This window comes from Moschus berezovskii, chromosome 27, assembly GCF_049115385.1.
Source record: "Moschus berezovskii isolate FMDL1 chromosome 27, NW_MosBer_1.0, whole genome shotgun sequence".
Classification (NCBI taxonomy): Eukaryota; Metazoa; Chordata; class Mammalia; order Artiodactyla; family Moschidae; genus Moschus; species Moschus berezovskii.
Window position 1 is genome coordinate 30,993,947 of NC_142486.1, and position 15,323 is coordinate 31,009,269.

Here is a 15,323-nt window from a genome sequence, read left to right on the forward strand (position 1 = left end):
GCTCCAAAATCACTGCAGATGCTGATTGCAGCCATGAAATTAAAAGACGCTTGCTCCTTGGAAGGAAAGTTATGACCAACCTTGATAATATATTAAAGAGCAGAGACATTACTTTGCCAACCAAGGTCCGTCTAGTCAAGGCAATGGTTTTTCCCGTGGTCATGTATGGATGTGAGAGTTGGACTGTGAAGAAAGCTGATCGCCGAAGAATCGATGCTTTTGTTTTTTTTTTTTTTAGTTGAATAAACAAGTTTATTTGTAAATTTAGTCAACATACATAACTGACCTGAAAACTTCAATAGAAGGATAAATTTTAAAACCACTTGGAAAGCCATCTCTATGAAGTGATTTTCCCAGAACCTATGCCACATGAACACCATTTTAACTGGCAAAGGTTCCATAAGCTGAAGCTGTGTCCCTCCCCCACAGCAAGTTTACCCTAACAGTTATTATAATACAAACCCCACAAGGAAAAAAAGTTCGGTATTGTTCCCCCTTGGTAGAGAAAAGTTCAATCTAGTTATGAGACCAATCACAATGGATGCTTTTGAACTGTGGTGTTGGAGAAGACTCTTGAGAGTCCCTTATACTGCAAGGAGATCCAACCAGTCCATTCTAAAGGAGATCAATCCTGGATGTTCATTGGAGGGACTGATGCTAAAGCTGAAACTGCAATACTTTGGCCACCTCATGCGACGAGTTGATTCACTGGAAAAGACTCTGATGCTGGGAAAGGTTGGGGGCAGGAGGAGAAGGGGACGACGGAGAATGAGATGGCTGGATGGCATCACATCTGGTTGTGAGAACAGAAAAGGTTCTAGGGTGTTTAGGGGTTGGAGACCAGAGCTTATCACACTACAGTGACAGGACAGTCCTCACGCCCCGGAGCTATCCAGCCACAAATGTCAGCGGTGCTGAGGCCAAGAAAGCCTGTCTTGAACTGCTTGAAGGAGATCTTTCTCCAAGTCCCGCTGTTTCCATTGTGGAGCTTACGGTGGTCTGTAACTGTCTGCATGGCTGATTTTAAACAGAGTCTGTGCATGCTCAGTCATGTCTGACTCTTTGCAACCCCATGGACTATAGCCCAACAAGCTCCTCTGTCCATGGGATGTTCCAAGGAATACTGGCGAAGGTTGCCATTTCCTTCTCCAGGGGATTTTCCTGACTTATGGATTGACCTGTGTCTCAGGCGACTCCTGCACTGGCAGACAGATTCTTTACTGCTAAGGCACCAGGGAAGTATGTGTACAGCCAGATACACAGATATACGTTATTGTCCATCTGTCTTACTTAGAATCTTAGCCAATATGGCAGGAACCTTTTCTGCCTCAGCCACTGCTGTATGCCCAGGGCCTGGCATGATGGTATATAATAGGTGCCCAAAAATGGTTTCTGACTGAATAGGAACCTATAATGAAGGGAATTTTTTTTCTGTATAGAATTTTTATTCTACATCTCCAATTAATATAGATCTGCCTAATAACTCAGAATAGGCTTCTGCTCTACTTCAAATAAAAGTGATGCTTGTCCAATGAAATCATGCTGTTCAGGGTAACATGTGAAATGGTGAAGGACCTTATAAGAAGTTTTTATAATGTATACTGAAACTTCACCTAATCCCCAACTGCTGAAAAAGAATGGACACAAAGAATTCGACCATAAACCGAATATCTAATTTAGAAAATGTAACCGTTTTAATTTTGTCATTGTAAAGAGGTGTCTCAACTAGATTGTAACAAAATTACCACAGCTTATTCCAAAAGAAAATTTTAATACAAGAGATTTTTAGAAAATTAAACACATTTGTTTAAAAATTCTATTTTGTAAACCTTAACAGAAGAGGGTAGTTGAGATAATACTAGGCGTTTCACAGCCCAGCTGTGGACTTCTCGGCCTCGCTTACATCCAGACCATAGACTCCAGATTTGCCGCCTGTTCCCCCTCGAACAGACGGCTCATGGGGACCCACTCATGGGTCACCATGGAGCCTGCAGTCAGAAGAATTCTTCCACCACCAAGTCAGCATCTGATGAGTTAAGCAGTGTGTTTTACCAAATGGTGATGCCAGAGATGGTGCCACTAAGGTTACAGAGGTAAAGGCATTCTTTCTAGGATGGATCCCAGCAGCCCTAATTCCCTCCACCACCCCCTCACTCCTGGAAATGCCCATTCTCCAGCTCATCTCAACGCCAGCTGCAAACGCGTGAGCCCCTGTCTGCTGTGTCTTCAGTCCCAGCTGTTGCAAAGGTCCCCCTGCATGGCCTCAAGCGATGGCAGAGAGAATTGCCGGAGGGTCATGGCTTCTCCCCTTGCAGTTCATGAAGGCAGGGATGGGATCTGAGGGCAAGGGGGGCATCTTGGCAGGTCAGCTAGTGGTCTTCAGTGAGGATGGCAAATCATCCCTGTGCCAGAAACAACTGAATCCCTGGACCCTGAAACCCTCATGGATCCGGCCATTCTTCTATTCTTCTAGTGGGGTTGCTCATCCTTGCTATAAGCTCACCCATCTTTTAGAAAAACCAGATTTTTTTTTTCTTTTTTTGCTTCTCTTCAGAAATGGATTGAGTAAGGAAGGAAACCCATTCAATGTGGTTGTGAGAAATGAGAACTACCAAAATCAGGCCCATTCCTGGCAACAGGCAAGGGTGGCAAACGGGAATGGTCCAAAATGCCAAGACGAACTGAGCAGGGGCATTTCCAGTACGGGTTGGGCAGACAGCTGCTCTGCTCAAAGCGTGGAGGTGGGCAGTGCTCCCTGCTCGCTTCTATCAATCGGGGAGCTGAAGTTTTCTTTTAGACACATAATTAAGACCACGTGTTAGGGAAACAGGAAAAATTAAATTTTTGGCACAGTAACGTTAGATAAAATATACAGTGCTACAATTGCGCAATTAGCACAGAAAGCCAATCTGAACAGCAGACACTTAAAGAAGCAACGCGTAATATTTTGAAAAATGATCATTGCAAAAGGCCTTGCTCGTGAGCAGACACCTGCCTGCCGGGGGCACCCAGCAGGACCTGCTGGGGGTAAGGTCCAGCATGGGTGGCATTGTCCAGACAGGGAACACTGAGGCAGAGTCAAGACAATTATTGCCTTTGGGGTAGAAGCTTGAGCGTGGCATGCTCCTTCGAGAAAGCTCTTAGCTCATCTGATGGTCCCGGGAAGGGTCCTTCTCTGATAAGTCTTGAAGGCTGCCCATCCCAGCTCCAGGCTGAGGATCCAGCCGGTTGTCAGTGACATGCCCAGGAGAGATCCCCCTTCTAGAGAAAGGCGCCTCCCGTGCACAAGCGCTGGCACCAAGCTGCTGAGCTGAGGGATGAAGGATGCTGAAGGTGACTGGTTAGGAGAGGTCTGCTGGGACCTGAGAACGGGCTCTGGCTTCCAGGTATGGGGCCAGCTGGCAGCTCCAGGCTGCACCCTGTGAAGGTGAGCGGGTGAGGTGGGCACACTGTCTCATGAGCAAAGAGGCCACCCCAGGCCACAGATTCCGGGGTGCTGGGTGTCAGGAGACAAAAGCGGCACAGCTTCGGATCCCCTGGGCTGCCCAGAGGGTCATCTTTCCTGTTTCTGGGCCCAAAACCTGGGGATGAATTCTCAGGCCTCCAGTGCCCGCTGCCTCTCGGAACTGGCTGCAGCTGTGTTACCAGTCCCGGGGTGTAAACAACCTTGATTGCCTCTGTGTTCTGAAAGGCACAACACAGCCTGGCAGTGCTGTCAAATCCAGCGGTTATCAAAGAACGCATCCTAGCAGGCCCCGAGCAGGGCAGCGGGGCCTGCCCTGGGTGACCACACCTGGTCCACAAACCCCGGCTCACCGCCCTCTCCCTCACTGTTCACGCCTCTTGCCAGGTCTCACAAGATGGTACCATCTCTGCAGCTCCATTGGTGATCCTTCTATGGCCAGGAAGCCCTTAGATGGGCCACATTATGGTGTTCATGGCGACCATGGTGCGGTGCAACAGCCTCTCAGGAAAGCCGCCTCCTCCCCCGGGGCCTGACTGCAGAGAGATCTGTGCGGTTTCGAGCCAGGATTCCACAGGGGCTGCGGAGCAGCGACTTGAGAGAGTTCGCTTCAGGGCGAGGTGTACACCAGCCTCAGCCCTCGCTCCCTGGGAGCTCAGGTTTTCTCTTAAGGAGAGATGTCTCTGCTTTTTCTGTGCTTTCCATTCACCTGGGGGGAAAGGAGGGAACAAGACGAGATGCCGGCAGAGCTGGACCCGGCTGGGCTTCTGTCCGGATCGGCCTGAAGCCGCCCCTGAACAGCCGGCTGCGCTGTGCTCTGGGGACTTGGAGGGGGCGCGTCCCACTCCCAGTGCAGCTGGGCCGCCAGAGGGTCAAGGCCTTCTGGAGATAGAAGGGCCCTTCCGTTCCTTTCTGAAGAATGGGGAGCGCTTTCTTAGGTGCTAAAAAATCTTTTGATTTGATCAAGGAGACAGAGCCAATGTCAGCTGGTCCTCTGTGGGAGGCTTCACCTGATGGGTCTCGGGGGCGGGGGGACATCCTGCCTTCTGACTTAGATCGGGGTTGGTGCACAGACAATATCACGGCCTCAGGGGGTGGCATTCTGCGCCCCAGGTCGCAGCCTGGACCACGGGGTTTCCTTCTCTTTCTCCAGGAGCTGGGTCTGCCCCTTCTAAGTCCATCCCACCACCCTGGCGAGCAGGGCTATATCACAGCAGAACATTCCGTGTGACTTCCAGAGGTAAGGTTTCGAGGAGGAGCTGTATCTGATCTGAAACCAGACAAACTGAAGATTGGGGTTTTTGCAGGGTCACAGAAACGGGGGCAGAGAGGTCAAGCAGCCTGGAGGGGCCCCCAGAGGGCCCCTAGGAACATGCTTTCTACGACCCACATTTGGGAGGGCAGGGCAAGCTTCCCATGAATAATTAAGCTTTAAAAACAGGAAGGCCGAGCTGCTCCTTTACAAATACAGGCCGAGGGTGCTCTTGTGTCTCCTGCTCAGCATCTGTCTGCTGTAGCTCTGCATGCCTTTTTTTTTGTTTGTTTTTTTTTGTTTTTTCACTCCATGCGCAGAACGTCAAAGCCGCTTCCTGGTGGGGTAATTAGAGAAGGTGAAGCTAGAAATTGTACTCAGATGTACTTGGGGTCAGGTGCTAACACAGCCTGGCTGATCAGAACCCTTGGCCCTGGAGAATGTCGGGGCGCTGGATCTATTCTGGGTCTCATGTGAACAGAGAGGAGACACCCTGGGTTCAGATCTGGCTGTGCAGCTATCAGCTGGCCTCAAAGTCACCCCTGTGGAGGGACCCACGTGCGGGGCGGAGCTCTGGGGCAGCTGGAACTTCCAGACGATCCCGGAGGGCCTGGGTGGAGGTGGGCTCTGTGTTCAAGGCAGTGCTCTGGGGCATGGGAATTCTAGCACGGCGCCTGCACATGGATCCCTGGGCACACAAGGGGGAAACCAACCACGCTGCCTTTCTGGGACACGGCATTCCTCGGGTCCTCTGACCCCCACAGGCTGACAGCAGGGCCCCCACATAAGCACTGCCACCTCCATCCACGCAGGACAGCCGGCTCGTGTCGCTCCCCTGGGCCTGGCTCACCAGGTAGAATGTCCCCTCCGAAGTTGCTGCAGCCTCCTCGAGTCCCTGGAGGGCCGTGTGCGAACGTCAGCTCTGAGAAGCCTCCCTCTGGTGAGCAGCGGACTCGCCGCACGGCTCTTCCAGGCCGTCCCTTCCAGGGTTTCCACTGCACACTCGATGATGACCCACACTGCTCACCCAGGCGTGAGCTGAGGAGGGCTCAGCCTTCTGCTTTTCACACATTTATGCCGCCTTTTGGTCCTTCTTTCTATCAATAGCTGAGGGTGACTCCTACCCCGGGTTGGGGAGAGTTCCACGCTTCTGGATTTTAAAACTGGCCAAACAGCTCTGGTCCCTCGGGGGCGATCTGATGCTGTTCCTCCTCCTGTTCCCACCTGCTGGTGGTGGGGTGCTCTCTGATGGGAGGGGCAGAAGGTCAATCTTGGGGTGCACCCAGGGCCCTGCTCCCACCAAGAGCATACTGGCCGACAACACACGTGCCGTCTTTAGGGGACAATCATGATTTGTTCGGAGTGAGTCACATTCACCCAAGTTCACAGAGAGTCACACTGAGCTCCACGGAACCCACAGAACCTTCTGAAGTGCTTCCTGGAACCGAGTCTCTCAAAGCCTTGAGGACTCTCCTCTTGGCTTTTGCGGCCAAGGCCACCAACCCCTAGATAGCCCAGGGCTTTGTGGTACAGGCCACTAGGTTGCTGCTGACCGCTGGCCTAACCAGGTGCACGTAGGCTTCCTACAGGGGCCAGTCCTTCCAGAACCACCAGAGAGGAGGCAGGAAGTTCTCCAAGAGCCACAGTTCCTCATCCCTAATGGCTCCGCTGCACAAAGGTCACAGGACTGTCTCCCAGGAGCCTGGTGGCAAGAACTAGGGTGACTACTGACCACTAGTGGGGCGTGCGCGGAAAGGAACTAGCTCCCCCCTCCACCCAACCCTCTGTGTTCATAGGTTGTAGCAGGCAATTTCATTAAACGGGGGGGGGAAAAAAAAGTAACAGTCATTCGAATTCCCACATAGGAAAGAGTCAAGAGATGAATGACCCTTCTGACCAAATGAGACAGATTGTGCAGCGTGACCAGGGGGCTCTGAGCCTGACCCGGTGCCCACCCTCCAGCTGGCCTCTGGGCTGGAGGGAGGGGAACGCCTGGCCCTTGGGGCCCAAGGCGGGGCATGGGGAGAGCAGGGCCCACCTGCCCGCATCTGTCCAGCAAGGAGCCGCCCTGCTCTCACACAGCCCAGTTTAATCAGGGGTCACACGCCCAGCAGGGCAGGGGTGCTCTCTGGGGTTCACCGGTGGGGGTAGGGTGGTCCCTCTGAGGTGGCAGGGGCCAGCTGCCGTGGCCGAGACAGCTGGCACAGCACGTAGGGCTCGAGTCCGGGGTACCGTCGAGGTCAGAGGTCACCGCTCTGGGGCTCCACATTGCGCGTCTCCCTGGGATGACCTCGGGCCAGCTTGGGGAAGCGGGAAGCCACTTTGGGCCGGCTGTTCTTGGTTAGCGCGTCTCCGGGAGGGGTGATGTCGCTGTAAGACAGAGTGTGGAGAATCGGGGTAAGTCAGGAGTTCTGAGGGCAAATGGTCACAGGCAGGGCAGCCGCTGGGGGCTGAGGGGTGAGAGGGGAACCGCGGAAGTGGCTCAGGGTCATGGCGGCTGCCTGGCTGGGTGGCGAGAATAACCTGGAGAAATAAACTTCCTGTCTGTCGTGCCCAGCGCAGTTGTGGGGCCACAGTTCCGGACCCTCTTTTAAGTCGATGAAAGAAGGTTCTGGTCTTGGCTTTCTTCTCACCATTTTCACTGATCTTCCAGCAAAGGCACATTTCAAAGTCAAAGAGAAAGAAAAAAAACTGCTTTGGAGAACATTGCATTTAAAAGTCAAAAGATGCGAAAACCCAGGAGACAGAATTCCGGTGGAGTTGATCCTAAAAGAATAATCAGAGGTCTGCCCACGTCTAATTGTAAGGGCGTTTACGACAGCACTGTGTGAAAGAGCCGAAAATGGGGAACTGCTTGTGAGTCCCATGCGAGGACCTCGCTGGTACTGGATGTAAAACCCCTACATCGCGAGGCGGCGGCAGCCCGTGAGCAAAAGGGTACCGAGGTGCGTTTACGGGCCATTGAGGGTGTATGCTTCTGCAGACTTAAAACATACAACCTGAAAGCTGAGAGTTATGTTTTGTTCATCGGGAATGTTTGGACTTCAAGCCGAGAGAGAGCATCTCAAGTGTCCCTGAGAGAACTGCTCTGAGGAGACGTGGTGGGGAGCCAGGTTATATATATTAAAAGAAGTTTTGCAACAAAGGGCAGGTAGTCTGAATGTCAAAAGGTGGTTGTTGTTTAAAGAAAACAGGTATCCCAAGTTAAGGGATTTAGTGCTTTTCTGTGTAAGGGAAGATGCAAGAGTCTGGGCTGACTCTTCCCTTGAAATCATTCCTTTGATGTGCACCTCGGCCGTCTGGGGCCAGTATCGTGTTTCCACCTCCGGAGTTTCCTAGGTGCTCACTGTAGGGAGTGCCTGCAGTCTGATGGCTGCTAGATGGTGGGCATTCTTTCCTCCTTGAGTTTCCTCAGGGGGTCGCCATCCATAATTACTGATGCCTGTGATGGTCTTTGTTTACTGATATGGCAGGAAATATTTCATTTCTCAATTCCAACCAAGCACAGTAGAGGGGGTATACAGAAAACTCCTGAAGGATACATTGTTACTGCATGGATCTTTGTGCACCCAGGGGGCCAAGTGCTGTGCAAGGCACTAGGGCTAAACTGAGCAAAACAGACTCTCCTGGGCCCTGTGGAGCTCACAGTCCCAAGGAGGGCTAAAAACAGCATGCGCTCACTCTAAGACTGAGGGCCCAAAGCCTGCCTGAGTGGGGAGTCCCAGGCAAGGCAGGAAGGGCCTTGCAGGGGGTGGGGCCCCGAGGCTCTGGGCACAGGAGCACTGGGTGGAGGCAGCAGCTGGAGGACTCAAGAAGGTGGGGGTCCGTGGTCTGGTTGCATTTGAAGTGCTGCTGCCAAGGTCACTGCTCCAGGCACACAGGGCCAGGACTGGGGCTGTGAATGCAGAGGTGCTGAACTTGGTCTTATTTCCCGCAGCTGCTGTAACACATTAGCACACACTTGTGTGGTTTATTACAACACACTGAGACGTCTTACAGTTCTGGAGGCCGGCAGTCCCCAGGGGGTCTTATGAGGCTACGTTCAAGATGTACCAGACTTCCCTGGTGGCTCAGAGGTTAAAGCACCGGCCTGCAATGCAGGAGACCTGGGTTTGATCCCTGGGTTGGGAAGATCCCCTGGAAAAGGGAATGGCTACCCACTCCAGTACTCGGGCCTGGAGAAGTCCATGGACAGAGGAGTCTGGTGGGCTACAGTCCATGGGGTAGCAAAGAGTTGGACATGACTGAGTGACTTCACTCAAGATGTAACTTCACTCAAGATGTACCACCAGTGTGTGTGCTCGGTCGTGTCTGGCTCTCTGCTACCCCGTGGACTGTATCCTGCCAGGCTCCTCGGCCCATGGAGTCCCAGGCAAGAATACTGCAGTGGGTGTTGCCATGTCCTTCTCCAGGGAATCTTACCGACCCAGGGATTGTACCTGCATCTCCTGCATTGGCAGGTGGGTTCTTCACTGCTGAGCCACCTGGTGAGAGAGTCAATTCCTAGGCAGGTTGATAAGAAATCCAGGGTTCCCGAGGAGGACTTAGGGGTCTGGAATTCTCAAGGAGGAGGAAAGGACGAACGTCTTTTTTTTTTCCCCCTCTATATTCCTTAGTCTTAGTCATGTAAAACAGTTTTTTCTTTAAGCCCAGAACTGATGATAACAATTCAGCTTAAACTCTGTACAATTTGGCCTTGGAGTACAGAATGAAGCAGGGCAAAGGCTGATAGTTTTGCCAAGAGAAAGCACCGGTCATAGCAGACACCCTCTTCCAACAACACAAGAGAAGACTCTACACGTGGACATCACCAGATGGTCAACACTGAAATCAGATTTATTATGTTCTTTGCAGCCAAAGATGGAGAAGCTCTATACAGTCAGCAAAAACAAGACCGGAAGCTGACTGTGGCTCAGATCATGAACTCCTTATTGCCAAATTCAGACTTAAAGAAAGTAGGGAAAACCACTAGACCATTCAGGTATGACCTAAATCAAATCCCTTATGATTATACAGTGGAAGTGAGAAATAGATTTAAGGGACTTCATCTGATAGAGTGCCTGATGAACTATGGACGGAGGTTCATGACATTGCACAGGAGACAGGGATCAAGACCATCCCCGTGGAAAAGAAATGCAAAAAAGCAAAATGGCTGCCTTAGGAGGCCTTACAAATAGCTGTGAAAAGAAGAGAAGCGAAAAGCAAAGGAGAAAAGGAAAGATGCAGAGTTCCAAATAAGAGCAAGGAGAGATAAGAAAGCCTTCCTCAGCGATCAATGCAAAGAAATAGAGGAAAACAACAGAATAGGAAAAACAAGAGATCTCTTCAAGAAAATTAGAGATACCAAGGGAATATTTCATGCAGATGGGCTCGATAAAGGACAGAAATGTATGGACCTAACAGAAGCAGAAGATATTAAGAAGAGGTGGCAAGAATACACAGAAGAACTGTACAAAAAAGATCTTCATGACCAAGATAATCACGATGGTGTGATCACTGAACTAGAGCCAGACATCTTGGAATGTGAAGTCAAGTGGGCCTCAGAAAGCATCACTACGAACAAAGCTAGTGGAGGTGATGGAATTCCAGTTGAGCTATTTCAAATCCTGAAAGATGATGCTGTGAAAGTGCTGCACTCAATATGCCAGCAAATTTGGAAAACTCAGCAGTGGCCACAGGACTGGAAAAGGTCAGTTTTCATTCCAATCCCAAAGAAAGGCAATGCCAAAGAATGCTCAAACTACCGCACAATTGCACTCATCTCACACACTAGTAAAGTGATGCTCAAAATTCTCCAAGCCAGGTTTCAGCAATATGTGAACTTGCAGATGTTCAAGCTGGTTTTAGAAAAGGCAGAGGAGCCAGAGATCAAATTGCCAACATCTGCTGGATCATCGAAATAGCAACAGAGTTCCAGAAAAACATCTATTTCTGCTTTATTGACTATGCCAAAGCCTTTGCCTGTGTGGATCACAATAAACTGTGGAAAATTCTGACTTGAGAAACCTGTGTGCAGGTCAGGAAGCAACAGTCAGAACTGGACATGGAACAACAGACTGGTTCCAAATAGGAAAAGGCTGTATATTGCCACCCTGCTTATTTAACTTATATGCAGAGTACATTATGAGAAAAGCTGGGCTGGAGGAAGCACAAGCTGGAATCAAGATTGCCGGGAGAAATATCAATCACCTCAGATATGCAGATGACACCACCCTTATGGCAGAAAGTGAAGAGGAACTCAAAAGCCTCTTGATGAAAGTGAAAGAGGAGAGTGAAAAAGTTGCCTTGAAGCTCAACATTCAGAAAATGAAGATCATGGCATCTGGTCCCATCACTTCATGGGAGATAGATAGGGAAAGAGTGTCAGATTTTATTTTTGGGGGCTCCAAAATCACTGCGGATGCTGATTGCAGCCATGAAATTAAAGGACGCTTATTGCTTGGAAGGAAAGTTATGACCAACCTAGATAGCATATTAAAAAGCAGAGACATTTCTTTGCCAACAAAGGTCCGTCTAGTCAAGGCTATGGTTTTTCCAGTGGTCATGTATGGATGTGAGAGTTGGACTGTGAAGAAAGCTGATCACCGAAGAATTGATGCTTTTGAACTGTGGTGTTGGAGAAGACTCTTGAGAGTCCCTTGGACTGCAAGGAGATTCAACCAGTCCATCGTAAAGGAGATCAGTCCTGGGTGTTCATTGGAAGGACTGATGCTAAAGCTGAAACTCCAATACTTTGGCCACCTGATGTGGAGAGCTGACCCATTTGAAAAGACCCTGATTCTGGGAAAGATTGAAGGCAGGAAGGAGGAGAAGGGGACGACAGAGAATGAGATGGCTGGATGGCATCACCGACTCGATGGACGTGAGTTTGGGTGAACTCCAGGAGTTGGTGATGGACAGGGAGGCCTGGTGTGCTGTGATTCATGGGGTCACAGAGAGTCGGACACATATGAGCGACTGAACTGAACTATTAATATAACAACAATGTATCCTGCTTGAGGACAGTTTCTCCTTCCTGAAAACCTTCTGGCTAATCCTGTTATTTTAAGATGTATGTTATGGGAGTGCATCTGGTAAGATCTTTACAACCTTGAGATATTCTTTTGATTTACTGTAATAATCAGTTAAAAAATTATATAACTCCCTCGCTTAGATTAGCGAGGGGGGGGCACTCTCCATCCCCCTTCTGATGTCTGTGTCAGAAGCTTGCTCTGTCCCTTTTCTTACTTTAATAAAACTCTGCTACACAAAAGCTCTTGATTGATCAAGCCTGGTCCCAAAGCTCAATCTCCTTCTTTGGAAATCACGAATCCGACATCGTTCACCGTAAGCTATCACTGCCCCAGAAAGCTCTAAGGCAGATTCTAGAGGCCAGAAGCTGGCCTTTCCAGCTTCTACAGGCTGCCGGCACTCTAACTGCCTCCATCTTCAAAGCCATCAGTGCAGTCTCTTCAAATCTCTCCCCGCCCCCCCCCACCCCCCGACTCTCCTGCCCGGCTGGGAGGTGAGGGCCTGTGGTCCCTGGAGGAGCCGGCTTCTGGGAGGACTGGAGAAAGGCCGGAGTGGGGGACAGTTCTGAGTCATGGGGCCAGGACTTTGGTACTTCGTTTGGTTCCTCCAAAGGCAGCTACTGTGTGAGGATCAGTAGAGGGGAGGGGGATGGGGGGGCTGCCTGGCCCTAAGCCTGCTGCCCAGGGCTGCCACTGTGGGAGTGAGGCGAGAGTTTCCTCAGGCAAGTGTCTTGTCGGCTTTGAATGGCTTCGAGGGTAGAATAAATATTTATCCGAAAGAATAGAAATCAGGATCTGGAAGTGCGCTCTCTGCATTCCCATGCTCACTGCAGCCTGATTTGCAACAGCCAAGGTGTGCAATTATTACTAACTTTTTTTAGTTAGTAATAAGTTTCATCCATACAAAGCAATATTCAAGTCTTACACGAAAAAAGGAAATGCTGACATATGTGATAGTATAGTGTCCTGCTAAATGAAATAAGCCAGTCACAAGGGCAGATGACTGCATGATTCCAGTTATAAACAGTCAAACTCCAAGAGCGAAGCGTGGAGGGTAGAGGAGGGAGGGGTGAGCAGGGAGTCACTAAGTGACAGGCAGATGGCTCAGCTGAGGAAGTTCTAAACTCAAAACGGACTAAAGATCAGATGCTGTAAAACTCCCAGAGGAAAACACAGGCAGAACACTTTGACATAAATCACGGCAGTATCTTATCTCCTAGAATAATCAAAATGATAACAAAAATAAACAAATGGGACCTAGTGAAACTTAAAAAGGTTTCCTGCACAGCAAAGGAAACCATAAATAAAACCAAAAGACAACCCACAGAATGGGAGAACATATTTGCAAACAAAGCACTCAACAAGGGATTAATCGACAAAATTTACAAACAGCTCATGTAGCTCTATGTCAAAAAAAACACAAACCAATCAAAAAGTGGGCAGAAGACCTAAGTAGACATTTCCCCAAAGAAGACATACAGATGGCCAAGAGGTACATGAAAAGATGTTCAACATTGCTACTTATTAGAGAAATACAAATCACAGTTACAATGAGGTGTTACCTCACACTGATCAGAATGGCTAACGTGAAAAAATCCACGAACAATAAATGCTGGAGAGGGTGGAGAGAGAAGGCAGCCCTCCCACACTGGTGGTGGGAATGTAAATTGGTATAATCGCAATGGAGAACAATATGGCGGTTCCTTAAAAATCTAAAAATAGAGCTACCGTATGACCCTGCAATCCCATTTCTGGGCATTTATCTGGACAAAACCATAATTGGAAAAGATATATACACCCTAATGTTCACTGCAGCATTGTTTACAACAGCTAAGACACAGAAGTAACGTAAGTGTCCACTGAGAAAGGAAGGGATAAAATGTAACGTATATATACACATTAATGCATACATGCATACATGCATTAATGTATATATAATATAGTAACATAATACATATGTGTCTGTATACACACACACACAATGGGATATTAGCCATAAAGAATGAAATACTGTGATTTGCAGCAACGTGGATAAACCTTGAGATGATCATACTTAGTGAAGGAAGTCAAATATCATGTGGTATCACTTACATGTAATCTAAAAAATGATACAAATGAACTTATTTACAAAACAGAAACAGACTCAACAAGTCTGTTTTTCAACAGACTTGAAAAACAAACTTATGGTTACCAAAGGAGAAATGTGTTTTGGGGCAGGGGCAAACTAGGAATTTAGGATTAATGGATAAACACTGCTATATGTAAAATAATCAACACGGACCTACTATACAGCACAGGAAACTCTACCCAATATTCTGTAATGACTTATATGGAAAAAGAATCTTAAAAAAATGAACATATACCTGAAACTAAAACATTGTAAATCGACTATATTCCAATATAAAATTTTAAAAAAGATGAGTAAGTTCGAGATCTGTACAATGCTACCTACAGTCAACAGTCCTGTATTTAATTTTTTAAATTGGAGTATAATTGTTTTACAGTGTTTCTACTATACAACAATGTGAGTCAGCTGCATATATCCCCTTCCTCTTGAGCCTCCCTCCCCCTCCTAGATCATCAGAGCGTGGAGCTGAGCTCCTTGTGTTATACAGCAGCTTCCTGCTAGTGATGGATTTTACACCTGGGGGGGTGGGGGTGGGGTGGGGTGTGTGCTGGTGTGTGTGTGTGTGTGTGTGTACACACCTGGGAGGGTGGGGGGAGGGTGGGGTGTGTGCTGGTGTGTGTGTGTGTGTGTGTGTGTACACCTGGGAGGGTGGGAGTGGGGTGGGGTGTGTGCTGGTGTGTGTGTGTGTGTGCGTGCGTGTGTGTGTGTGTGTGTCAATGCTGGTCTCTCAATTCCTTATCGTTTACAGCCTCTGTGAGCCACTTGCACTACTGAGATTTAAAGGAGGGGTGTGTTTCTCACCTGACCCCATCAATAGAAATCAGGCCACCAAGAAGGTCTTTTTACTTCCTACTGACGATGATGTTATAATAAAGCAGGCTGGTGACTCTGGGTCTGGGCAGGAGCAGAACCACTGAGCAAGGCAAAATTACATTCCTCATCTACCCGATTCTGTTTTAATGTGGAAGGTCTGTCTACTCCAGGGCTTCCATGGTGGCTCAGTGGTAAAGAATCTGCCTGCCAATGCTGGAGATGTGGGTTCAATCCCTGGGTTGGGAAGATCCCTTGGAGGAGGCGAAGGTAACCCACTCCAGTACTCTTGCCTGGAAAATCCCATGGAAGGAGAGAGGAGCCTGGTGGGCTACGGTACAAGTGGTTGCAAAGAGTCGGGCAAGACTGAGCACTATGTCTACCCCAATTTTGCAGACAAGAAGAGCGGGGTATGGAGGGCAAGAAAGGCCCCACCTCCATCATAAGAATAGACCCTAAAGGTGTACGGAATAATAGAAACTCCATATTCAAAGTCAGAAAACCTAGGTGCCTTCACTTAGACCCCTTAGGACCTTAGAGGAAGAGACATCACCTCCCCAAGACTCAGTTTTCTGATCTGTGAAATGGGTATAGGTTCTCCCTACTGTTCATGTATCATTCAACACATATGAATTGAGTCTTTTATAAGTAGGAATATAA

General features: G+C 48.9%; 1 protein-coding gene across 3 annotated transcripts in view; it reads right to left on the reverse strand.

Annotated features, from left to right (window-relative positions):
• Positions 1-253: 253 nt before the first annotated feature.
• SNX29 (sorting nexin 29) overlaps positions 254-15,323 on the reverse strand; it is a 611,246-nt gene continuing 596,176 nt past the window's right edge. For all 3 annotated transcript variants that reach the window (XM_055409515.2, XM_088833007.1, XM_055409516.2), the window contains one exon: positions 254-7,085. In XM_055409515.2, coding sequence (XP_055265490.2) covers positions 6,956-7,085 — 130 coding nt within the window. In that variant the 3' untranslated portion in view covers positions 254-6,955. The remainder of the gene's footprint in view (positions 7,086-15,323) is intronic.